The sequence below is a fragment of the Pollachius pollachius genome (assembly GCF_949987615.1).
Source record: "Pollachius pollachius genome assembly, chromosome: 3".
In the NCBI taxonomy this organism is placed as follows: Eukaryota; Metazoa; Chordata; class Actinopteri; order Gadiformes; family Gadidae; genus Pollachius; species Pollachius pollachius.
Window position 1 is genome coordinate 7,057,548 of NC_136936.1, and position 26,291 is coordinate 7,083,838.

At 43.9% G+C, this 26,291-nt stretch overlaps 3 protein-coding genes across 4 annotated transcripts; 1 reads left to right on the plus strand and 2 right to left on the minus strand.

Moving 5' to 3' along the window:
- Positions 1 to 1,199: 1,199 nt before the first annotated feature.
- On the minus strand, positions 1,200 to 14,537 carry LOC307073622 (cullin-5). Its single transcript, XM_079733520.1, has 19 exons — positions 14,488 to 14,537; positions 13,412 to 13,521; positions 12,431 to 12,530; positions 12,009 to 12,185; positions 11,251 to 11,392; positions 10,873 to 11,018; positions 10,570 to 10,650; positions 10,175 to 10,268; positions 9,457 to 9,587; positions 9,094 to 9,201; positions 8,351 to 8,415; positions 8,090 to 8,222; positions 7,701 to 7,832; positions 7,341 to 7,464; positions 6,627 to 6,802; positions 5,281 to 5,442; positions 4,754 to 4,872; positions 4,421 to 4,544; positions 1,200 to 3,723 (listed from the first exon to the last, which is right to left on the minus strand). The coding sequence occupies exons 1-19, from the start codon at positions 14,509 to 14,511 to the stop codon at positions 3,529 to 3,531; spliced, it is 2,343 nt and encodes a 780-aa protein (XP_079589646.1). The 5' UTR covers positions 14,512 to 14,537; the 3' UTR covers positions 1,200 to 3,528.
- A 742-nt stretch (positions 14,538 to 15,279) lies between these two features.
- On the plus strand, positions 15,280 to 20,290 carry LOC307073448 (solute carrier family 35 member F2-like; the record flags this gene model as incomplete). The annotated part of the gene is made up of 8 exons (XM_079733295.1): positions 15,280 to 15,326; positions 16,576 to 16,751; positions 16,930 to 17,057; positions 17,292 to 17,451; positions 17,792 to 17,948; positions 18,394 to 18,446; positions 18,896 to 19,050; positions 19,973 to 20,290. 8 exons carry the CDS (start codon positions 15,280 to 15,282, stop codon positions 20,288 to 20,290), a joined length of 1,194 nt encoding a protein of 397 aa, XP_079589421.1.
- A 785-nt stretch (positions 20,291 to 21,075) lies between these two features.
- Positions 21,076 to 25,516, minus strand: rhbdd1 (rhomboid domain containing 1). 2 transcript variants are annotated; one of them, XM_079731464.1, is made up of 9 exons: positions 25,348 to 25,516; positions 24,964 to 25,127; positions 24,523 to 24,802; positions 23,999 to 24,131; positions 23,807 to 23,895; positions 23,663 to 23,713; positions 23,410 to 23,538; positions 23,131 to 23,160; positions 21,076 to 22,884 (listed from the first exon to the last, which is right to left on the minus strand). In XM_079731464.1, exons 2-9 carry the CDS (start codon positions 25,117 to 25,119, stop codon positions 22,790 to 22,792), a joined length of 963 nt encoding a protein of 320 aa, XP_079587590.1. In that variant the 5' UTR covers positions 25,120 to 25,127; positions 25,348 to 25,516; the 3' UTR covers positions 21,076 to 22,789. The 2 variants fall into 2 exon arrangements, with proteins under 2 accessions (XP_079587590.1, XP_079587591.1); XM_079731465.1 differs by lacking the exon at positions 23,131 to 23,160 and having other exon boundaries at positions 21,077 to 22,884.
- Between the last annotated feature and the right edge of the window lie 775 nt (positions 25,517 to 26,291).

A 26,291-nucleotide genomic window follows, 5' to 3' on the forward strand; every position in this document is an offset into this window, starting at 1 on the left:
AGAAGGCTTTAACTTGCCATATCAGTTATTATAAGTTTTGTTTGCTTCAAAATGTTGTGCATTCAACAAGAGTCCATCAGAATGGTCAAGTCAACATAAACAAACGTGCAAAAAAGGAGTTTGTGAACAAAATAATAGGACACCCTCTTTACAATTCATTTTTATTTTGCCAGGAAATAAATTATTGAACTTTCAAATCATTCAGAGCAACCCACCAGCGCCTGTGTATATAGATATTTCATCCAGGTCTCCTTATCAGTCAAGGCTGCCGAATGTCCGCGCGTTTCTTAGTAACCAACAGTCGTCAGTAGAGGAATTACTGTGTGGAATTCAGATCACAAGGTACACAGAGCAGGCCCCAGTGTACTACTTACGAGTTGATGTTCTTCTGAATACATCTCCAACCTTTAGGCTAGAAGGTTGGTAAGGTGTTCATACAACATTCAGATGAGCATCCAGCATTGATTCCGTGACCTCAGGGGAACAAGAAAGATACATGAAACGATTCACAACTGTAAATAATGCTGCTTGTATTTCTGACAAACAAAGCAAATACAACTCTATATTGTACAAAGGGGGGTGGATGGGGTTTCCTTGTACTTGAGACAATGAACATGTTCGTAAATAATATGTGTTATCAGGTACAAATCAGTTTGTCTTTGTTAAAATCGTTCTACTTGAACTCCCTGCACCAGGTAGAAGTTGAACACGTCAGCAGATATTTGACACAGCATCCGTACGATTTAGAGAAAGCACTTGCAGCCACAAATACGACCATACTGTACACTGAGAAGTTTGCTGTAAAAGCAAACTTTTTGGCTGAGCTAGAGATTTCTTCTTTCTTTCATAGAACAAATAATCAACTGGATTATTTCTGTTCAGATGGAAATGGAGCCATCTTTACTGATTAAGATGCGGGACACAATCAACCAATTTCCCATCAGCAGTGAGAGTTTGACCAATCTGCTTTTTGTCATGTTTCACTATGCGTATAACTGAGCCATCCGTTCTTGTCCTAAAGATAAAGGAAAATGGGAAAAAATGAAATGGGAAGAGTCTGAATACTGCACATTCTTACAATCTTGTAACTTAAAGCAACGGAAAAGGAAGATATGCATTTCCTATGAGAAAGCTAAAAAAAAACAGTAATTCAGTGTTCATGTAAAACAGAACAGAAATAGAATCCCATCATGGCCATTTCCTTTAATTCACCAAAACAGTAGCATCATTCATAAGTCATTTGAAGGAAAGTGTAAATTCTCACAAGCACAAAGAACCCCAACTTACACACATAAAGATCAAAAGAGGACCGTTTGAATGCATAAATACAAAATAAATACGGGGAGAAAACCCACTGGTTCGCTGTGCTCCTCCTAGTTCACCCCGCCTGCTGTTGTGCTCTGGAGGTCTCGAACTTCTACCTTGAATAAAACATCTGATGGAAGACGGAGAGGTCTGCCTCTACAGAGAACCTGGGTCCTCTCTCAGGATTGGACCATTGGACTGGTTATAATAAACGTAAGTGCCTCATCCCCAAAACGCTAATCCCAATCCATTATGGATATGGACATGTTGGCGGGATTTGAATTTGTATGTATTCAATAAGTGCACCAAATCTTTCTTTGTGACAATCCATTTGTACATGATATGTGCTTTTGCTCAAGAGAAAAAAACAAAAATGTATTTGCAGGAGCACCGAACACAATGAGCGATTCTTGAAATCCTAAATCACACCTTCTCCCCCCCCCCACTCGGTCATGACATATTTCACACACGTAGTGAACACACACACACTCCAGAAGGATTCCAAACTCAACCCACCAACAGCTAGCGAGCAGGGAGTCACAGCATCATCCCTCAGCCTTCCCTACGTCACCATCAAGTGCTTCATTAAAGACCTGGCACCAAATGGCTTTATAGTTCTGCCTACAGATACTGCCGTTGGAACAAGGAGTCGTGCCATTTTCAACACATCTTCTCATTTTGTTAACCCCCCCCCCCAACACAACACAGAGCATCCATTACCTCAAAGTATTTTCTGATAATATGATTTTTTGAGTACATACAGCACATACATGTTGAGATTGGTTGACAATGAGACCCCTTTTTTTTCAGTGTGAAAGTTCATTAATTGGAGGGTTTGGCTGAGGAGGGCGGGAGCGCACACACACACACACACACACACACACACACACACACACACACCCTTCATAGTATAATCTTCAGAGCCCATTAATCACCATAATTGTCGAAACACACAAAAAAAGTAAACACAAGTCAATGACTGATGCTTTAAAAATATGACTATGCATTTCGCCTGTTCTGGGACTGGGTTAAACGTTTTTTTACTAGTGTTTGTGAAACAAAAAAAATATGGTTTATTGAGAAGTATGAGTTAACATGTTGATCATATTGTGGGACGGCCATGCTCTTTCAACTCACTACGTTCATTAACCAACGGACACATCGCCCCCTCCTGGCCATCTCAATAACTGCAAGTTAGTGATAGCCCATTTCGCCAGCATTTGAACACGAGACCCTTATATTTAGCTCCCTGTCAAAATCAGGCTGAGCATGGATACTGATAAAGAAAGAAAAGTGTTTTGGATGTGATTGCTAACAGACCCTCCATAAATGCAAACATATCACAGAGCAGCATGCTGTTGAACACGAACACACACACACACACACACACACACACACACACACACACACGTTTAAAAGGCCAACAACTCTCCCTGTGCAGACTCTTGCACGCACACACACACACACACACACACACACACACACACACACACACACACACACACACACACACACACACACACACATTTGGCAAAATACTCGAAGTATTGTATACTGTTTTACTGTCTCTTCCTGTTTCGTTGGCAGCTCCACTCGAGTCCATTTGCGCTCCCAATCAATAAGAAAAAGAGAGGAGGGAAGCAAAATGGCAGCTGCCAAACAGCCACAGCTGGCAAAGGTGACATCAAGTGAAAAGAAAACGGATCGATATCAGCTAGTTCACCTTCCCCTCACCGACGCCCAAATCAAAAACCCTCCCCAAGCAAAAGTAAGGCAGGAAGTCTTCAGTTTCATTGTGTCACTAATTGCTTCTTCTGTACTGCTGGCAGACGTCGCCATGGACACCAGAGGGCGCTGTGGTCAAACTGCCCGTCTGGCAGCTCCGATGCAATCAGCCCCTCTCTCTCTCTCTCTCTCTCTCTCTCTCTCCTTTCTCCCTCTCAGGCACGCACACAAAAATAAACACTTCTCTTATTCCTCCTCCCAATTCCCTGAACAGAGTATCTCTCCTCAAGCCAGCAACACCACTTCATCCAGCAGAAACCTCCTCTTTCTCCTCCTCCTTAAGTGAAAGCTTGTGTCACCCAGGCTCCTCTTCCTTCCCAGACTGTCTGTAAAGCGTGGGGTCACAAGGTCAGGTGGTGGAGCGGAGAGAGAGAACAGATCTCTCTCTCTCTCTCCCTCCCTTTCTCTCTCTCTCTCTCCCCCTCCCTCGGGGCGTGTCTAGGCCATGTACATGAAGGTGTTGATGTCCGTCTCGTCCCGCTTGATGTATTTGTGCTCGATGAGCCACTCGATCTGCTCCTTGATCATCTTCTTCTGGGGCAGGAACATGTTCTTCAGGATCTCCACCAGCTCCGTCTGCAGCTGGGCGTTGCTCAGCCTCTTCCTCATCTTCATGATCTGGATGATGGCCTCCTGGGGGGGGGAGAGAGGTCCAGATGAAAGGAGAGGGGAGATGACGGAGGGACGGGGGGGGGGGGGGGGGGGGGGGTAGGAGAGAGGGATTTGAATGAAAGCAGACAGGATGGAAGGAATGAGGAAGATTATGAAGGATTTAGATGAAAGGAGAGATAAAAGGGAGGGGTTTGGAAGAAAGGGGAGATAATAGGAAGGGGTTTAGCAGAATGGAGAGGAGACGAGAGGGAAAGCAGGAGTGGGTAATTACTGAATCCCGGTTTGCCATAAAGCAGGCAAGATGGTGAGGAGCGAGCGAGAGAGAGAGGTGGCTGGTGGAGTAAGAATATTGTGATCTTCAGCATCTTTTCTGTCTTTTTATCTGCGCTGATGATGAACTAAAGAATGTGTAATACAGGAAGCCCTGCGCCGTCTCCCGCTCTCCCTTGGCAGGTCTCTCTTTTCTCACACTTGCAATGAAATAAACAGTGTCAGCGTCTTTGAGGACACTGTGCTTCTTGTGCAAGAACGTATTGCAGTAGCGTACCTGTGTTCTGAGTATTCTCAGCGGTTCTTCCTCAAAGAACAAGCTGCAGTAGTGTACCTGTGCTCACAGTATTCTGAGCGGTTCTTCCTCAAAGAATGTATTGCAGTAGCGTACTTGTGTTCGGAGTATTCTGAGCGGTTCTTCCTCAAAGAACAAACTGCGGTAGCGTACCTGTGTTCGGAGTATTCTGAGTTGAACTATGCCCTCGTTCTCCTCCTCTCTCATTCGCTCCGTGGTCAACTGCAGCCGGCCAATCAGATTGATCTTCCCCCTCTTCTGGACTTTAGAGTTTTTGCTGAAGAAGGAGAAAAAGACGACAACAGGAAAAATAGGATTAATGTAAATCAATTTTGAGTCTATTTATTTGTATTTATTTATTTATTTATTAGGGAAACTCATTCTGGTTGGAGAAAATTATTTGCGTACACCTTCCCAGTAGTTCATAGCATCAAGAGGGACAGACAGACAGACAGACAGACAGACAGACAGTGTGTGGGCGCCTACATGAGGGAGAAGTCCTGGTTGACGTAGAACAGAGTGCTGTCGGTGAAGTCTTTGGGCGAGTTGACGGACGGCGCGTAGGACAGCACCTGTCTCTTCAGCTTGGGGAACGCCACCAGCGACTGCACACCACAACACACGCACCCCTACGGTTTAACCGCTTGCATCACACAACGTGGGAAACTCATGTACCCCGTCGACACAAAGTCAAGGCGGAGCCAATGTTCCCTTGGGTTTTTTTTAACCACACCATGCGTCTTTTTAAATACATTTCATGAATGTTGGGTTGACAATTTATTTTAGAAGCATTTTAAAGTAATGCTTCTAAAATGAAGCTGCCCGGTGTCGAGCTCTGACGCACGCTCTGGGTCAGCACACACACACACGCACGCCCACCCACCCACCCACACACACACACCCACACCCACACACACACACTGCATCTTTCAATGAACAAAGTGAGTGAGTGAGTGAGCGTGTGTCTGTGTGTGTGGTTGCATGCATGCGTCTGTGTGCGTGTGTGTGCTGACCCAGAGGGTGCGTCGGAGCTCGGCATCGGGCAGCTCGGTGGCGAGCTTGAGGTTCTCGAAGCTGATTCGCTCCCTGGGCCGCTGGTTCCAGGCGAACAGCACGGCCAGCTGGAAGGTGGTCACCTCCAGGTCGTACTGGCCCACCTCGTTCTTAAAGGTGATCTGGGGAGGAGGAGGAGGAGGAGAGGAGGAAGGAGTGATTAGAGGAGGTGGAGGGGAGACTTAATAGAGGAGGTGAAGAGAGGAGGAGAGGAGGAGGAGGAGTTAACCATGAGGTGGAGAGGGGGGGAAAGGAGGAAGGAGTGATTAGAGGAGGTGGAGGGGAGACTTAATAGAGGAGGTGAAGAGAGGAGGAGAGGAGGAGGAGGAGGAGAGGAGGAAGGAGTGATTAGAGGAGGTGAAGAGAGGAGGAGAGGAGGAGGAGTTAACCATGAGGTGGAGAGGGGGGGAAAGGAGGAAGGAGTGATTAGAGGAGGTGGAGAGGAGTTAATAGAGGAGGTGAAGAGAGGAGGAGAGGAGGAGGAGGAGAGGAGGAAGGAGTGATTAGAGGAGGTGGAAAGGAGAGTTAGTAGAGGAGGTGAAGAGAGGAGGAGGAGGAGGAGGAGGAGGAGTTAACCATGAGGTGGAGAGGGGAGGAGAGGAGGAAGGTGTGATTAGAGGAGGTGGAGAGGAGAGTTAATAGAGGAGGTGAAGAGAGGAGGAGAGGAGGAGGAGGAGTTAACCATGAGGTGAAGAGGGGAGGAGAGGAGGAATGAGGAGTTAATAGAGGAGGAGTGGAAAGTAGAGGAGGAAGGAGGAGAGTTAATAGAGGAGGTGAAGAGAGGAGGAATGAGGAGTTAATAGAGGAGGAGAGGAAAGGAGGAGAGTTAATAGAGGAGGTGAAGAGAGGAGGAATGAGGAGTTAATAGAGGAGGAGAGGAAAGGAGGAGAGTTAATAGAGGAGGAGAAGAGAGGAGGAATGAGGAGGTAATAGAGGAGGAGAGGAAAGGAGGAGAGTTAATAGAGGAGGTGAAGAGAGGAGGAATGAGGAGTTAATAGAGGAGGAGAGGAAAGGAGGAGAGTTAATGGAGGAGGTGGAGAAGAGGAGAGTTAATGGTGGCGGAAGGAGGAGAAGATTGAAGAGGGAAGGGAGGAGGAGTAAAGGAGAAAAGGAGGAGACGAGGGGAGAGGAGTATACAGTAGGGGTTAGAGGAGTAGGGAGAAAGAGAGGAGAAAAGGGAAGGAGCAGAGAGTTTAGATAATAAAAGGAGAGGATAGGAGGAGGATACAGGAGGGACATGAGGAGGAGTGGAGAAACGAGCAGGGAAGAGAGGAGTGGACGGAGGAGCGACCAAAGGTGGACCCACGATGCCGTTGGACATGAGGTGGTGCCAGTGGAGCTTCCTGCCACTGTGGTTCTTCTTGTAGAAGTCCTCCACCTCCGGTATGAGGTCCTCGAGCTCGGTGGGCAGCGACACAAACACCTTCTCGCTGCTCCGGGACCACGCCCCCGCGTTCAGGATCTTGATGTTCACGCTGTCGGCTGCAGCAAGGCGAGGACACAACGCAGCCTTTAAAGACCCACTCCGGCACAACGGCGTGTTCCTATGCTTTTGGTTGAAAGCGATAGACGACTGAGCTGCATTGACGCAGAATCGAGGTCCGGTTGGTGGATAGATTTTTTAGTCCAAACCAAAAGAGAAAACTAAAACAGAATATAAGTTGATGTGTTTCTGAGTATTATATTTGACAATTATACGCCTCAGGCTCCTTGAATAGTAGGGAATAGCGGGGATAGTGGGGCTATTCCCCACCATTCACGGAGCCTGAGGTGAATAATTGTTTTAGTATATACTACACGTGAACACTCCAAAAATAAACAATATAACACTTTTTGCCAGGATTTTCTTTTTTTTATTAGCTGTTTATTTGTCTTTATTAGCGTGACTGTAGCCTGTAGCATATACTAAAGTGTTATACTAAGTATACTAATAAGTATTTTGGTTTGGCCTCCATGTTAATATGAAAATAGAAGTGAGTGAGAGTGAGTGTTAGTGTGAATGCAAGTGCGAGAGTCCTACCTGGCAGGGCCAGCCGGTTGTGTTTGTGCATCTCTTTGAAGACCTGGTTGAGGTCTTCGGACACCTTGATGTCCTGGAACATCCTAGCCAGCTTGTTCACGTAGTCGGCTGGCATGCCCACTTCCTGTCAGCACGCAGGAGGCGGAGGAGAAAGGGGAGACGGAGAGGGGAGGAGACAAGACATGCCAGGTAAGGGGAAGGTTCATGGTGATCATTAACATGAATCTTGTAATTATTGGATTTGAACTCAAACAAACAAAGGATATTGAGTGGAAACAAGGGAAAGAGTTGGTAAATTTGGGTTTTGAAGCTCTGCAAAACAACATGGCGACAGGAAATAGAATTGAGTGTGTGACCGACCCTAAGCCACTCCACCATATTCTCCTCTATCTCGCTGTCGGCCGAGATGTCTAGGATAAGACGTCTGGTCAGGTGGGCCTTGTGGTAGCGCATGAACACATCCTTGTTCTGCACATACTTCAGTACCAGCAGCTAGGAGAGAGATGCAGCGAGACACAGAGAGAGAGAGGGCCAGGGACAGCCAGAAATACAAAAGGTCAATTTGTTTAAAAGAAAAAACTACCTCTGTGAGCCTCTGTGTGGAGTTGTGTTTGTGTGTGTGTGTGTGTGTGTGTGTGTGTGTGTGTGTGTGTGTGTGTGTGTGTGTGTGTGTGTGTGTGTGTGTGTGTGTGTGTGTGTGTGTGTGTGTGTGTGTGTGTGTGTGTGTGTGTGTGTGTGTGTGGACCCACCACTTCCTTGAGTTTGAGCTCTATCTCCTCAGAGCTGAGCTTCTTGCTCAAAGGAGTCTTCCTCAACAGCATGTCACAGTAGTTGGCCAGCAGCTCTGGACACTTGGACTCTGGCTGGCTTTTCAGGCCCACACTGGAGACATTAGAATATACTAAATTACAATACGCTCCGTGAACTTACGTAAAAGTACATTACAATGCACTTAAATCACACTTTTATACTGAATACCCGATAGAAAACAAACAAGAGATAATCCTCACCCTTTCTGTTTCAGAGGCAGCTCTAGTTTAAATATCGTTGCATCATTCACCACAGTCTTGTACGCCTAAAAAAAGAACACCATTATAGTGATGTCAAGTACACTGCTAGAAGGACATTTAAAACTGCCACCACAACTCTTAACCCTGAGACAGCAGTTTGGTTGTAGCAACCCCTGTTTGATCAAGGGCAGCTCTGTTAAAGGACAAATCTGGTGTAAACTGGATCTGGGATATGTTTAGCATGATAAAGAGTTGGAATGTTTGTTTGGGAGCAAAATATCACGTATATCCCCATTCTTAAATTGGCTGTTTTTAGCCGATTCTACCAAAACGCTATAAACTTGGAACGATGGGGGCATGTGTTATGGTAAAAACTAAATCTATAATTTAAACCACTTGAAAGGCTAGAAGTAGCCCGACACTTCTACCATAACAAGTTTTTACCATAACACATGCCCCCATCGTTCCAAGTTTATAGCGTTTTGGTAGAATCGGCTAAAAACAGTCAACTAGACAAACTGTCTATACGTGCTTTTTTTGCTCCCAAACGAACATTCTAACTCTTTATTATACTAAACATATCCCAGATTAATTTAACACCGGTTTTGTCTTTTAAGGTAGATTGATACATTTTCTAACCCTAAACCAAAATAAGACCTCCTGACAAATAACTGGAGCATTGTCCTCAAAGCAGGCCTTTATCTGAAGGCTGCGTGTCGGTAGAGATGCGTGTTGCTCTGTACCTTGTCTCTGGCGGTGAGGAAGCGCGGGTCGTCCTGGAACGCCTCCTTCACTAGTTTACTGAAGCGGTTGAACAGAGTCAACAGCTGCTCCACATACTTCTCAGAGTCCTGCACACACACCAAGAAATAGGTTTAACAGACACACACACACACACACACCTGCATGCACCTCAAATACCCCTCAGGAATGATCACAGCAGCCATCTGAACATAGACGAATGCTCACCTAAATGTATTACTTTATATTGTGTGTGTGTGTGTGTGTGTGTGTGTGTGTGTGTGTGTGTGTGTGTGTGTGTGTGTGTGTGTGTGTGTGTGTGTGTGTGTGTGTGTGTGTGTGTGTGTGTGTGTGTGTGTACATACAGTAGTGATAGTCTCAGCAGCAGCCACCATGTCTGCCAGCCCAGCATTTAGGATGTGATCTTCCAAGTCTTTCAGCATTGGCTCAATCCCACTAGGAACCTTGTCCATGAGGGAAAACATCAGGTGCAGCTCTGCAACGCAAGGGGGAAGACAATTACCGTAACATCCACAGCATGGAGCTCACACTGGAAGGGAAGTTGCTTGAATGAAGTTTCATAAGGAAACTGATGAGTAGAATTCTATATTTGCCTCAATAAGATGAATCCATAACGGGTTAATAAACATTTATTCCATCGATTTAACTTTCAGCCAAGTCCATCAACCAATTTCAAAGTCAAAGTCCACTTTATTGTCAATTCCAAATTTCGAAATTTCGTTAATCTCCGATCCACGGTGCAATAAGAAGAAAAGGATACAATTAGGTAAAATACGATAAGTAATATTTACAATAATTGTGAAAGTTATTTTGCTTGCATATGTCGATAAAATAGTAAAGTAACAGTAAATAGTTACATTCTAATGCGCATTGGTTTATTTCCCAGTGGAAAAGACCAGGATCCAGGATGTGCTTCTCTTGAATATGTCGTTTTAAGTGTGCCGACACTTGAGTGTATTCTACAGTATGATCGGTTGCTTGGCTCAATTATTTTAAGCTTCAAAGCATCTCCTCCAAGTGTTAAATGAAGTGTTTCAGCGTGTCACCCGGGGGGGCACTCACTGTCTGTCTCGTTGCGCTTGATCATCCCCGGACATTCTGCCAGGATCGTCTCCTTGAAGGAGGTCACCAGTGCGTTTACACAACATTCCATAAGCTAGAACGACACAAACAAACAAACGGAGGTACACACAACCGCAGTTATGCAAATTCATAATAATGCAGATTTGACCAACAGCAATTCCATCTTCAATCAAAGCACAATAAAATAAACAACATTTCTGTTCCTCGAGAACTCTGCTCCTAACCTAACTTCTATATTGCACTGCTACCAATGTCTCTTGACTGATTGCCGGCGTAACAGTTCTCTGAGCGATCACCCTCATTGGCTAAAACTGGTGACATCAGCGCACTGCATCCTTTGCCGGTGACTGTTGAGACGACCTGCGGCGACTCACTGCTTGTACAGAGTTACATTCACGCCGCGTCTCCAGGTAGCGGAGAGCTCGCTTCTCTTCCTCTCTCAGTTTGGTATCTGCCTGCAGGGAGGACACCACACACACACACACACACACACACACACACACACACACACACACACACACACACACACACCTCTTAACAATTGAAGTGACACAAAAAATAACAGCTCTACTAGGTTAAATGTGAATGCTAGTTTGTTATTGCATGAAACCAATGTAACATTGCATTCTGTTTCTAGGGTAGGGTAAAATGATGATGGCTTGTAACATATCACGTACATATTTCATGTAGTTCTGGACGCCGTTCTGCTGCAGGTAGGACGGGGCTTGGGTTCTGTAGAATCTCTCTGTAGAGTCCAGGTAGGCCTTCTCAAAGTTATCCCTGTAAATCTGCAGCTTGTCCTCTGGGTTGGAGCACAGGTTGACTGGGGGGGGGGAGAGAAAGAGAAAGAGAGAAAGAGAAAGAGAAAGAGGAAGAGAAAGAGAAAGAAAAAGAAAGAGAAAGAGGGAAAGAGAAAGAGAGAAAGAGAAAGAGAGAAAGAGAGAGAGATTCACCACATATGGTTCAACACATTTCATCCAGTCGGGGCATTGCAACATATATATATATATATATATATATATATATATATGCTACTCTGCATGTGTCCTCCTTACCGTAGGACTCTCGTACGCCGATGACCAGCTGGGAGTCGAAGGCCTCCCCGAGCCGCTCAGCGTGGACCAGCTTCATGGCGCTGTCCTGCAGGCGGCTCTTAATGTTGGAGAAGATGGACTCGTTCCACGTGTCCAGCATCAGCTGGGGGGGGGGGGGGGGGGGAGAGAGAAACAGAGACGGAGAGAGAGAGAGGGATAAAGAGATAATGAGCTCCTTGGTTTAATGAAACCAGTAGGAAGAACCAAATGGTAATGGATTCTGCAGTGGCTTCTTCTGTTTCCCGGGTTCTGTCAATCAATCCAATTTCACTGTCCATCAACCGCCGCCCTCCCTTTTCACTGACTGTATCCCAACCCCTCCTTCTAAATCTCTGTCCCTCTTTTGAGTGACACTGGTTTTATGTAAGTAACACTCTCCCTCTCTCTTTATTAAGAGCGTTTTTTAAGTCTTTCTCTTGAGTGACACCCTCTAACTTTCCTTACGACGCTGTCCTTCCTTTGGTCTTCTTGTTGCTTGCCTGATTGTTCTCTAATCACTCTTGCTGTCCTCCACAATTGGTATTCTTGTTCTCCGCCCTCATGTGTCTCTCCCCCCACTCTCCCCCCTTTCTTCGTCTCTCCCACCTTGCCTACGATGTCATACTCCTCCTTGATCTGGTTTCTGCTCTCCTTGTTCTCAGCTGTCTCTTGAACCCTTTCCTTAAGTGTCTCCCCCTCTCTCCCCCTCCCTCTCCCTCTCTCTCCTCTCTCTCTCTCACCTTGCGTACGATGCTGTCCTCCACGTTGGTCTTCTTGTTGCTGCCCTGCTTGCCCATCAGGGTGATCTCCAGCTGGCAGAAGGGCTTGGGCAGGATGTCGCACTGCGTGAAGAACTTCCTCCACTCGGCGATGTAGGCCTTCAGCAGCGCCGTGTCGTCCTGGTGACTCAGCACCCGCTGCCGTGGTAACAAACATATTACACCAATTAAATTTGATTTGGTGCTAGTTTAATTGGTTTCCAGTTTTGAATGTATGACCTGTAATGTCTGCATGACATTATGGTGGAGAAGAAGGGTATTACAACAACGTAACATCGAACATTGATCAAACGTGATCACACTATCACATTTTCAATTTTCAATATTTTAAGTACATTTTACATAGTACTACATGGTACATAGTACATTGCATTAAGCCTTACAGCCTGGGCTTGTTTGATGAAGTCTAGGATGTCTTCTTTGAGGGCCTGGTGAATCTTGGCAGGTCCTTTGTCGTCCCATAGACACACTGCATGGACATCTCTGCATGGAAGACACATCAACACAGTCAATGGTACAAATCTCACACAGAACAGACACACCAATCAGGCTTAATACAATTGGGATTTGACACAGACGGTAAGAGTGCTTCTATTGCGTTTTAGCATCATCGTAAAACAGACAGTGTATTAATAGTTGTCTATTATCACCCTCCTCCAAAGTAAAAACATTTAAAACCATCTGGGAATAATGCTCTATGGACGTCAGTAGAGTTCACAGATTGGCACAAGATCACTCATTTATCTTCCTGTTTCCTACAACTACTGTTAAGAGCTGGTTCTGAGTCAAAGCCATCTGCTGTTAGGTAAGACGTATGAGTGTCTGAGCCCTGATTTTTCTTTGCACATATCAGTGATACCTGATGATTTTAATGTGTACCTGAGCTACTGGACTGTTTGAATCATCCATGACCTTCCAGAGGCCAGCCCTCTGGAAGGTCATGAATCAAAAACCTCTTTAACAGAATCAAAAAAACAAAATCTGTGTTTCGAAATAAAACTTTAAAAAACATTTTTTTCTAATTTACATTCACTTTTTCATGTTGGTTAATATGATCCTGACAAAACCACGCCTAAACTGCAAGGCGTAATGGTGCAGAGAGAGAGAGAGAGAGAAAGATAAAGAGAGAGAGAGAGAGAGAGAGAGAGAGAGAAAGAGTAGGAGACAGAGAGAGAGAGAGAGAGAAAGAGAGAGACAGAGAAAGAGAGAGAGAGAGAAAGAGAAAGAGTAGGAGACAGAGAGAGAGAGAGAGACAGACAGAGACAGACAGAGAGAGACAGAGACAGAGAGACAGAGAGACAGAGAGAGAGAGAGAGAGACAGAGACAGAGAGAGAGAGAAGGGGTGGACAGGAGAATCTCTTACGAGAACAGGTCAAACCACTGCTGCTTCGTGACTGGCTCCTGTCTGAGCAGCTTGAGAACGATGGGCCGCATCAAGTCCCACTTGTCCTCAAATTGTAGGGACCCCTTGTTCTAGAAACACACAGGGGTGGGAGGACAGAGTCAGACAGAGACAGAAAGAGAGAGATATAGAAAGACAAAACACACACACTCACACACACACACACACACACACACACACACACACACACACACACACACACACACACAGGTAAGGGAGACAGACGACATAACGTTGAATGAGCAACAGTAAGCCAAGTTATGAGATAGGACAAAAGGATTGGTAGCATGAGAGCCGGCAAAGACATAGGGGTGACCGATAGAAGGGATATGGGCCAGGAGACAGAAGTGGTGGAATAAAAAAGGTAGAGAACTAGTAAAGAGGGGATAATAACCATTTTTTCATTTCACAAAAGCAGATAGAGAGATAGAGAAAAGAGAGAGCGAACGATAATACACAATCGCACTGCTGCGTGTTCAAATTACATCAAAATCACGGGTATTCCTTTCACGGGTAACTGATAAGCCGTAACTATGTGAGGTTATTTGTGCGAGAGTACCCATAATAAAGCAACTGGAAGCCTCTGCTAGAACTGTCAAGGAGGGGGCGGGCCAGCTGTCATGGCTAGGACCGCGGCTAACATGCAAACTACCTGATCAAATATTGCACTGGGGCTATTCCTATACATTTGAACACCTAAATTAGGGGGAAAAAACAGATTTGTCTGCTTGTCTTAGATCTTGGTCATGGGCTAACGGAGATCGTTCATGGGTTAAAAATACACTATACCACAGAGTGGTTTTGACGAGCCGGTGTTCCGTTAGCTAGCCAGTATACGGCCCAGGCACTCCATCTAGCATTAGCTTGAACACCTTAAAGCTAGTTACATTTGATCCACCTCACATCTTATGAACAATGAAAAGCATAGGCAATGTAAAGTGGATCCTTTTGGCGGGCCTGACGCCGATATCTGTGCCCCAAATTAGATTTGAACGATGCGTCAAAATAAGAAATGTGATACATAGAAGAGCTCATACCTTTAACAAATTAGACGTCGCCATGTTTCTTCAACTTATCGCCTCGCGTGATCTCGCGAGAACGGCACTACAGCTGTGAACTGTCTTGAGAGAACGCCACGGTACCCTACCCACCCCATCAGATTGACAGAACTTATAACAACTTTTAAGAATAGCACATATTTCATGAACTGACCAACGTTGCATGTTGTTTTTCAAGTACGATACATAAAATCTGTTTTGGTAAGTCTAAAAGTTGCATAAGGAATTCAGTATCATGTTGTGATGCTATGAGTGACCTGTAATGCAATAAAATACAGTCGCCGTTTCGACGCGATTCATACTGGATTTCTACTATAGGCCTATATGTGTACAATATAATTATTTAAACCTGCAAAAAATGAAAATATTCCAAATATAAAATCTGTTCAAGGACATCGTTCCAGATCGGAAATGTGCTCGCTTTCTTCGTTGTCACCTTTATCTTAATGTTAATTATGATTACCAATCGTTAGCCTAGGCTATTTAGGTAGTTGAATCCGAGACAGCCCAATTCCCTACTTTTTTTTGTCTCATCACTTAATCTTGTCACCTCACCACGCCTATCCACTTAAATACTCATTATTAGTTTTATTGCAAATCAGGGAGCGATCTTCGCCCTCAAATTCAGTGTTAATCATTTAGCCCTAGTAGCGCAGTAACAGAGCGGTAAGACATTTGTACTCGCTCATCATGTGGTTGGCTTACCAGTATGGGTGATAAACAGTCCGAGGAAGTATCCAAAGACACAAGCAACGAAGAAGAGGAATGGGAATGACCACGACTATGGGGAAATTCGACATCAAGATACTTTTCAACAGGTAAGTTCTTAGTGGAAGGTACGTTATTTGATGGCAGACAGACACACACACACACACACACACACACACACACACACACTGACTGACTGACTGACTGACTGACTGACTGACTGACTGACTGACTGACTGACTGACTGACTGACTGACTGAAGCTGTATGTGTATTGTGGTATGTATATTTAAAAGCCCAAATATCGAGTTCAACATTAGCCATAGTTAGGCAAGGCAAGGCAACTTTATTTATACAGCACTTTTCATACACGAGGCAGACTGAAAGTGCTTCACATAGAAACATTGTTATACAATAAAATAAAATAATAGAAAACAGATAGAAAAGGCAGAGTTAAAAAAGTATTTTAAAAAGTGATAAAGTATATGCTGTACATCAGTTTCATGCCCCTTTTGTAAATATGTACAATTGCATCGTCCCTATCAAATGATAAAAATATATACAATCCATTTAATAAAATAACTGCTGCGGTAGGTTACAGTCCAAATTCATACATTCTTCCTTACTAGCTGAAATACTTTTTTCAATAATTTCATTAAAACATTGAACTCATCATTTGGAGCCTGTATTCACTGTTTTAGTTGTTGCCATGAAGGCGTTCCCCAGAGATTAAAATATGAAATGATTAGATAACACATATCTTAATGGTTTAACAGCAGCCTATCGGTTGACAGTAGTTTAAATACTGCAAAAAGCGTTTCAGAAGATAAAAATAATTTAATGAGATATGCTTTCTATCTAAAATATTTACTTTAATGATGAAACATGATTCATATTATTACATTTATTTTTAAATTGTATAAATAAAATAAATAGCCTACAGTGTCTGTATCAACAACTTCAAGTGTTTTAAAGTTTGAATATACATCAATATACATTCATTGTTAATGTACATGCAATATAAATATATATAAGTGAAATCTTGAAGATCATTTCAGAGTCATAATGTTCGCATCATAATGGCAGCCATTTCAGTAAAGCACATTCCTGCTCTCTGAAATAAATGTTGTTTAATTGAATTTGTTTAATTAAATGTTGGAGGGATGGAAACATGTTCATAATTAAATCAGATAAAGACTTCATTGTGCTGCTTTGGCAGAGGTACGACGTCATCCCGCACCCATCTTGAAAGGTATCCCCTTTAGGCTGTCAGATTGTAACCGTTGTTAAGGGAAATACAATCTTGAAGCGAAAAAGTAAATCAAAAGTTTGATTTGCTATTTGATTGCATGCTCATCAGGCAGCTAGCCAAGACACTAGCCATGGGCCAAGGCCTGGCTCTGCTCATCTGTGGGACGGCCATCTCGTCCCAGTACCTGGCCTCAGACTACCACGTCAACGCACCCATGCTGCAGAGCCTGCTGAACTACGCCCTACTGTGTATCACCTACACCCCTATGCTCTTCTTCAGGACAGGTAGGCCTCCCACGCCAGAGCGACACATGGCCACTGAGTATAGAGCGGGTATTCATCCGTACACTGTAAAGAAGAATTCGGTGGAACCGTCTACATTATACAATGTAGAAATCCATCGAGCCAGCAAGGAGATCCACACGGATACTGAACCTGAGGGTGTGCCCCCTTTGAAACACAGGGGAGGGTAACGTGCTGCATATCCTGAAGCGCCGGGGCTGGAAGTACCTCCTGATGGGGCTGGTGGATGTGGAGGCCAACTACACTGTGGTGAAGGCCTACCAGTACACCACACTCACCAGCATCCAGGTAAACACTCAGCTGGAAAACAGGTTTACATTGAGCTTCTGAACCATGAAACCTGCTGGATATTGTTTCAGAAAAAACAGCGCTATATTGTATAGTAATATATTGTGACTGGTAACTAGTAAATGTCCATATTTAGTCATATACGTGTGTGTGTGTTCTTGTGTGTGTGTGTGTGTGTGTGTGTGTGTGTGTGTGTGTGTGTGTGTGTGTGTGTGTGTGGGGGGGGGTCCAAAGCTCTTGGACTGCTTCATCATCCCTGTCCTGATGGTGCTTTCCTGGTGGGTCCTGAAGACCCGGTACCGGCCGGTCCACTACGTGGCTGTGGTCATCTGCCTGCTGGGGGTGGGCGCCATGGTGGGGGCTGACCTGCTGGCCGGACGGGACCAGGGATCCAGTAAGAAGGTCCCCAGGAGAGGGACCACTATCAACTATCTCATGTTAATGCCAAACTCTAATAACTGGGCTTGTGTTCATCCATGTATATGATATTTTCCGCTTTGTAAAAATAGTGGAACATTATTGCCTTTTTTCCACTTTTTTACAAGTCTCCCTTGTTGAAAACTCTTGACCGTGGTTGTTTATTTATGTGGCACTTTGACATGAACACGATACTCACAACCCCTTCGTTACCGTTTCATGAATCAGTGTTTTTTCCTTCAGTCATTGGCTCGTCAACAACGACGCAGAGAACCCAGAGCTGATGTCCCCTGTGTGTCTGTGTCCCTTCCTCCCAGCCAGTAACATCCTGCTGGGCGACGGCCTGGTGCTGGTGAGCGCCACGCTGTACGCCGTCTCCAACGTGTGCCAGGAGTACACGGTGAAGAACCTCAGCCGGGTGGAGTTCCTGGGAATGCTGGGCCTCTTCGGGACCGTCTTCAGTACCATACAGATGTAGGCTGTGTGTGTGTGTGTGTGTGTGTGTGTGTGTGTGTGTGTGTGTGTGTGTGTGTGTGTGTGTGTGTGTGTGTGTGTGTGTGTGTGTGTGTGTGTGTGTGTGTGTGTGTGTGTGTGTGTGTGTGTGTGTGTGTGTGTGTGTGTGTTTTCGAGTGTGAGACGGGAAGAAAAATAAAACTGGATTCTGAATTGCAGAATTTGAATACTCACTTTGAAATACTTTGTTTTCTTGGAATCAATGTTTTATTTATGTTATGCTTCCTATCTTTACCCTGTTTAGTAAGTAGCACTGTTTTTTTACGGAGCTATGCATCTAAAGTTATTGTTATTGATTAAATTTGAATAACCATTGATTACCTCGTATTATAACTATTCTTTATAGAAATCTGTACAATACAGGTTTTGTGCTGACAATCTGTTCAGCTCTTTTTGTGTTCTTCAGGGTCATTCTGGAACGACATGAATTGCCAAAGATCCAGTGGAGCTGGCAGATAGGTAAGAACCAGTAGAACTGGAAAGAAGGAATACATCCATTATAAGTCAAACAAGAGCAATAATATACTTTATTATTGTATGTACTATGAATTTATTTTACTTTGTTTGATTCGTTTTCTTTTCTCCATAAGGATTCACAATTGTTGCATAAGACATAAACTAAATTGCGATGCTTTCCTATATAATGCTTTATAATGCCAGCAGGTTACTCTAGTGGATTGCATGTTTGACGCCAGGATTAAAGGGTGTTGATTCAAACTCCAATGTTCAAGGTCTTTGAGCTGGATGCCCTAACACCCATACCTGCTCCTTAATGACTTGTATCGGAAACAAAGACCCCTTTTCTCCATAGCATCAGCTCAATGACAAAATATCATAAATAAGTATTTTAGTATTGTCTCATCCCCTGGCTTTCTCCTTGTTCCCCTCTCTGTATCTCTGTGCTCCAGGCCTGCTGTTTGGAGCCTACAGCATGTGTATGTACGCGCTGTACAGCTGCATGCCCGTGGTGGTGAAGCTGACCAGTGCCACCTCCGTCAACCTCTCCTTGCTCACCGCCGACCTCTTCAGCCTCTTCTGTGGCCTCTTCCTCTTCCACTACAGTGTGAGTGGAGGTGCACACACACACACACACACTGACACACATACTGAATATGCACACATGCATGCCAATGAATGCACACAAACGTGCATGCATGCACACATGAATGAAAACACACACAAACACCTCACGCACACACACATACATATACACACACGACGATGTATAGATGAATAAATCCTTGCATATACACATTGAAATGTGTGTCCTAAATGTCATATACACAAGGTTAGATTAGGTACCTTTGATGAAGGGCTATTAGTTAAACACTGCTCTGTGTGAAGGAAGTGACAGATACACAGAACCTTGGCTAAACAAATGCATGCTCCAACACTTAATAGTACACTTCTTATTGCCAAATCCTTTCTCTGTGTCAGGGTGACCTAGTTGAGTAGCTGATTGACAGGGCCACGTAAACTGTAGTCATTAACAGATCTGTTATTGACTACTGCTCAGAGTCAAAGTGTAGCCAAGTGTGAGTCAAGTGTTAAATATGAAACAAGTCTGAGGTTTAAAGCTGCAAACATGGGGTCTCTGCAAAAATGACTTCATAGGGATAGCATTAATTAATCTTAACAACTAATCATAACTATGCTAATCATAACTATACCAATCATAACTATGCTAACTATCTTTTAATGAATGCAGCTCAGAGTCAAAATGTAGTGTGCCAAATATCAAATATATGCTCACAGGGATGGCATTATTGGGAATTATTCCATCCAACAACTAATCATAACTAACTTCTACTTTACTTATGATCCTGTCTTGCAAAGGCGAACTGTAGCTTGGATTGTTTTGAGATTTTTCTTAAAACCACCATCCCTTCCAGGAGAATGTTTCGTTCAGACTTTGCTTTACATAACCCGCTGTTAAACATGTCCATCTTTCAACTCATTTCAACGTTCCCCGTTTCTTCTCTCAGTTCTCGGCTCTCTACCTCATCGCGCTGGTGGTCATTCTGTTCGGCTTCATCACCTTCAACGCCGTGCCCCTGCCCACCACCACCCCCTTCCCTCCCTCCTCCACCACTGAGGACGATGGCTGCTATGACAACCACGCCATTAACTTGAACGAGGACGTCATTGACAAACAAGAAGTCGTTTCTACTATTATCGTCCCCACAGAGAAAGGACAGGGGGAGGGTGACCAGGAAACCAGATCCAAAATGGACGCCAGGACTCGTGTCCCAGACCGTGGATATGGGAGCTTTTCTCATGTTTTGTGCAGCACTAAAATGTGAGACGGACCCCAGCAGACAGTGAAGCGGAGTGCCATGGAGACGCTGCCGTGCTGAAGGCCTTCGGAGAACTGGTCTTCCGAATGGAGAAATCAAGAAATCCAAATGGAGCCTTGTCACTTTGCTAGGTTTTTGTCTTTTAATTCAGGGTTTTAAATCTGGGTCTGCTTGGCCAAAGAAAATGTTCTTAAATCCAATTTCATACTTAAGAGACACTGAAGCGTTTTAGAATATGAATGCCCAATGATGCAATTGTTGGATCACTTTTTCCATCTTCTATGAGGATATCCCAACACATTACTTTTTTAAAAAGTTTTAGGTAGAATTGTATTTATTTTGGTTTTAAATGAAGTGTCAATGCTGTATAAGCACTTTTAACCTTTGACGGTTTTTCCCAGATAAATTATTCCAGCTAAACAACAAACTAATGTATTTTCTTATTTCTTTGAAACTACCATATGTACTGATTGGGATTAAGTGAAGAGAAACTATAACCAATATATATTTTAGTTTTTTGTTGATATTAAAATACATTTCAGTGCACTTGGAACAAAAATTAAAGTAAAATATATCCTGATAGAGCAGGGGTGCAACTGGTGATGGATAAAAAAGGTGAAAGAAGGAAAAGGCGCCCAGGCCCTTTCCTTCTAAACAAACTGTCGTAAGTGACTCATAAAAGCCAGTCAGTAATGTTCAGACCTAATGTATACGAAGCAGTGCTGGAAATAAGAAATACTCAGGCACATCTATTAGAATTTATTAATGTATTTTATTTGTGAAATGACAAATAAATAAAAAATAAGAAATGCACAATAACCATCTAAAATTGTAATTGTGTCTGTCTGGGCGGTGTGTGTGTGGAGCTCCGTCTGGGCGGTGTGTGTGTGGATGTGTGGAGCTCTGTCTAGGCAGCGGTTGACTTTGGCATTGAGAGAAAGTTGAGCCTTTCGGACACTTACAGTATATAACAAGAGTGTAGCAGACAGAGGGAGAGTCATGACCCGCCCTGCTCGGCTTCTCATTGGCTAGTACACGTTGATAACTTGGATGATACTCCATCCTCCCAACAACATTTCTTTGCAGATCGACCCAATTCAAGTGGAAACTCTATTTGAGTTAACAATGGTGAATTTGGCTGAAAGGTGACCGTTTACACCTCTATAGAATCCAAAAGTCCATCAACCACTTATTGAGAGAAAGTGTACCACCATTGGTATCACTGTCCTAATAACAAAGTATGCACAGTTAGTCCATTATGACGGCTGATCAGAATCTATGAATTTTTTGATATATTCTCTATATATTATATTCTCCCGGCCTGGATCCTCCTGAGAAGGACACAATATAAATGTTTTCTGATTAATATTTGACAGAATAATTATCTATGAAATGTTGTGCAACAAAATATTTCACATTATGTTGACAAAATATAGCTGAAATGTCCACATGACTGACTTTTATGGCTTATTACATCAGACGTTGTAGCTCTCTGTCTCCCTCTTTTGGGTGCCTGCTGTTGGTAGACTGACAACCGTTTCCACTTTTTTCTGTTGTCGATGTTTTCTTGATGATTGGACAAGTCTAGCTGCATGCATGGATATTGTCTTGAATTAAACTGAATGTAGCCCCTATTGCTGCCTTGAAGAAAAAGTAATTGATCCCAAATTTATCAATTAGCGACCTGCACGCCAGCTGTGTTAGGAACCGCTGTAACTGAGAACCTGGAACTTTAGATATTATTTAATTGATACATAAAATATAACACTTAGTATCATAAAAAAACACCAACTTAAGCTTCTAATATAAAAAAAAATGAAACTACAACATACAGGCTATATATTTGATTAATTTGCTGATATAAAAATACATGACAGTACACCAGTACACAAAAATCTGTATTTGGCATCCGCGGAACTTGATAGAATCCAAAAGTCCATCAGCTACGTATTGAAAGCAAGTGTACCTGCTTTGAATTTGTGTCACTATCATTATAATACAGTATAGTCTGTCCATCATGACTGCTTATGAGGATCACTGAACTCTTGGTTTTGAAACACAGCAGAGAAATCCCCTCTAACATTGACCAGGGTTCCTATGAATGTAAATAAAACCTGGCCAACAAAAGGGGTTAAAAACAAACTAGTTCTGTGACAGAAAGACCCACAGAATTATAAAAGCAAGGTTTGTGGGGGCCTCAGTTGTTTCAATCCCAGATTGTAAACTTATTATGGTGTGTCTAGAGGGGAATTCTTCCTTGTTCTTCAAACGACTCATTTCAAATCACTTGCCTCAGTTAGCAGCCTCCACTCCACTCAGAGTGCTGTAGCCGTTAGCGATATCACTGCATCTATTAGAGCCACCCTCTCAGAATAGCTTAGCGAGACCCTGGTGAAAGCCGGGCTCACACAGGCAACCCGTTACGCTTCGAGCTTATTGTAATATGCTTTATAGGTAGAGACTCTGGGGACGATAGGGACTCTGTGTGGGGTCTCAGGAAGCCGGTCAGCGGTCAAACCTCATCAGCCTCCTCCTCCTGACCTCCTCATCGGAGAGATTGAAGCCATATGGAGGAGGAGCCGCGTCGCCCGGCCTGGGTCCTGTTGAGGAGGACAAAAGAGAAATGGGTTTATGTTAAGATTTGATGGAATCATTATGTATGATTTTGAAAAGTCCATATGCTGTTTCAGTATACACACGTTTGCAGTGCTACCTGCACTGTGTGAAGGCTGTCACCATTTTGTGCAGAATTTGGGAAGATTTAGAAAAATAAATCGTTGTTACACGTTTTTATCACGCTTTAGACATTCCTAATGTGAAGTGAGAGCGCAGGTTCACTATCATACCTTCAAAGAGATCCTGACGATACCGGCAGTCTGGAATAGTATTGTCAAAACGAAAACTATCATGTTATTCATTTATTAATTTATTTGGATTTGAGTAAGTCATAACTGTTCATAACCTCGTAAAACACCATGATTCCTACATTAATGACGTTTTTTTTTATTATTAATAGCAAGTAGTAGTACACGAGTCTGAAGCCTAATGTCCTATAGGGGAGGAAGAGTAGTTGGTTAGTTAGTTAGTACACAAGTCTCCTCCTCATTAATATGGTCAGCTGATACCTGCGTCGTTCAGGCTGTTCCTCAGTGCTTGGTCGAGCTGTTCCTGCTCCGTCATCCTTCCTGCGTGGTCCCACCTGCCCCCTGCATATTCTCCCCCCGCCGGACCACCTGACCTAGTGCCACTGTAGCCTACACACACACACACACACACACACACACACACACGGCAGCTGAAAAGTGTGCAGTGCTATAGCTGCCATTTCCCCTTTGGCAGGGCACATATAGTTGTGGGTGTTGTTATGAAATACTCTACCTGAATAGGAGTAGTTTGGTTGGGAGTATCTGCTTGGCCCAGTCACCCACGCTAGTAAAAATAAAAACACCTAAACATGAGATCACAAACATTGTAATTGTCAACAAACACAAACAGAAAAATCACACTCTCTCTCTCACACACCTGCACTGGTCTTCATGATGGACTTGAGAGGACCGGCAGTGTAGAGCAGACCCACTAGGATACCAGCCAGATGACCAATCAGCGATGTCCTGTCCAGACAGACACATCAATCAGCCAATCAACAACCAATGCTCTTTTTATGAGACTCGTATCATTGAACTATGAGACCATGTGAGCAAATGGCCGACTCACCCAGGATTGGTGAGGTGAATCAGCACTAGCTCCACCCAGCTGGCGTAGCGGTTGTCCACACGCAGGCCCAGCACATGGGTCACGCCCCCTGGGTGGTAGTGGTTACTGAGGATCTTCAGGGAAAACAGAACGCCTGCACACACAACAGGGTGACGTAATGTACATTACACTGACTGAAGAAAAACACACGGGTGGGTGGATTAAAAATACTGAAATAGATGTTGCCAACATTAAACATCAACATAGAAATGTTCAAGTCAACATGAAGAAATAAATGTTACAACACATCCCTGGTTAGAACATAACAAGAAAGGGAACTTAGTTAGACTGACGGGGATAATGGAACTTATCAAGTGTATGCACACGGTATGGCACAGTAACCCTTTATACTATTTCTTTTTTAGGGTATTTCTTTATGCACAGGACATTGAAGATTGTGTGCACATGTAGTTAACATGTAGTTGAGCAACAGACTTTTGAGTACAGCCCAGGAACAGGTGTGTTTGTGCGTATGTGTATAATACCTGAGAAGCCCACAGCACACTGTGCACTGTAAGAATGGTCATCTGTGAGTAGTGTAAGCCCCGCCTCCAGCCCAAGGTAGACCAGTCCCGTGAGCAGAGAGAAGACGGACAGCACATAGAGGAACCAGGCTCCGCCCATGCGTCGCTCCAGGTTGATGCCCTTCCACAGGAAGGAAGTCAGGTTGAAGTAGAGGTGCCAATCATCTACGTGGTGGAACGGGGACAGGAAGAGGCGCCGCCAGTCGCCATACCAATAGGCCATCTGCACACTCACACATGCCTGGGTAACAGAGGGGAAATAACATAGGATTATCACAATTGAAATGTGCCCTCTCTAAAGTAACTGTATGTCTCTTTCATAGCTTTTCCTATAAACACACATGAAAATGTGTGTGTGTGTGTGTGTGTGTGTGTGTGTGTGTGTGGGTGTGTGTGTGTTACCTGCATCAGTGGAGCAGCGGGGAACAGGTAGAGGTAAACGTTGAGGCCAAGCACACCCAGAGTAACGGGGGGGACGTTGTCAAGCCCCACCTGGAACAGCTGGGAGGCCAGCAGCAGAAGACCCAACTGCGACCCCCGAGGCCGCTGCCGTCGCATACTGAAGCCTTGAAAGTGATGAAGCATAAATAGTAGCAAAGTCGCATGATGATTATCTGACTAAACACCTGCTGAATCCCGACGTATTCTGAATGTATAGCCAGAACGTATTTTTCATATTAAGTTCAGGTTGCCACTCAGTAGTAAATAAGAAACAATTAAACATACAGAGGAAAAGTTGCCTGAAATGTATCAAGGTTTTCGGGAGAATCTTCACCATCTGTTTACCTTGAGAAGTGTGCTTATGTGTTTTGTCGCTCTTCTAATCCTTTCTTCCGCGTTCTATAATTCACTGCTTTAGCCCCAGAGGAAAACCCGGGGAATACAATGGTAACCAATACCGTCCAGTTGGAAAGAAGAATCATACAATGTTGAGCCCATGTAAGCACAGAAATTATTTCCGGATTTCATCAGCAACTGAAAACAAAACTTCGAAACGACTGACGAGGGTGACCATGCTGGTCACGTGACCTACTCAAATTGACGTATGTGTGTCATGAGATTGTAGATTGTAGGGTCTGTATCAAGCAAAAAATAATCATTTTTCTTTTGGTGGCGTCAATCAGACGTGACATTACGTCTTTATTTTAACTAAATATTTTGGTTATGCTTTTTATGGCATAAAACATCAGACGTTGTAGCTCTCTGTCTCCCTCTCTTGGGTGCCTGCTGGTAATACAATGACAAACTCCAACCACGTCTGTTTACACTGTTTTCTGATGTTGTGGTTGTTGTTTTCCGGGCGATTAGACAAGTCTGGCTCATGTATTGATTATTGCCTTGAATTAAACTGAACGTAGACCCAATCGTAGCTATGTAGAAATATTCGTTGAGGTCCACGGCTCAAAAATTGCCTCACGTGACCACGCAATCAATTAGGGTCCGGCGCGACAGGTGAGGTAGGCTTCGCCTTTCATCTATGAATAATTGAATCGGCCCTCAAAAGAACCGCTGAAACCGAGTACCTAAAGGAACTTCAGCTAACATTACACACGCTATCATTAATAAGCTTAAACACCACCAACTTAAGCTTCTAGTTCGCAGAGATAAAGTCGTCTATGATCGAGACAAAACACAATTCATATTTTTATTCGTAGTCGTTGTAGTCGTGTCTTCCAACTACCCTTATTAAATGACTGACCAACCGGTGCCGTTGGAGAGGCTGTTGCTAT

Excerpts from the sequence above, each read along its gene's own strand:
- LOC307073622 (XM_079733520.1), bottom strand. The coding sequence starts at position 14,511 with ATGGCGACGTCTAATTTGTTAAAG. Across the intron at positions 10,269-10,569 it reads AATGTAACTCTGTACAAGCA|CTTATGGAATGTTGTGTAAA; the intron begins GTGAGTCGCCGC and ends GTGTCGTTCTAG. Across the intron at positions 9,588-10,174 it reads CAAGCGCAACGAGACAGACA|AGCTGCACCTGATGTTTTCC; the intron begins GTGAGTGCCCCC and ends CTTGCGTTGCAG.
- rhbdd1 (XM_079731464.1), bottom strand. The coding sequence starts at position 25,119 with ATGCGACGGCAGCGGCCTCGGGGGTCGCAGTTGGGTCTTCTGCTGCTG. Across the intron at positions 23,896-23,998 it reads ATTCACCTCACCAATCCTGG|GACATCGCTGATTGGTCATC; the intron begins GTGAGTCGGCCA and ends CTGTCTGGACAG. Across the intron at positions 23,539-23,662 it reads ACCAAACTACTCCTATTCAG|GCTACAGTGGCACTAGGTCA; the intron begins GTAGAGTATTTC and ends GTGTGTGTGTAG.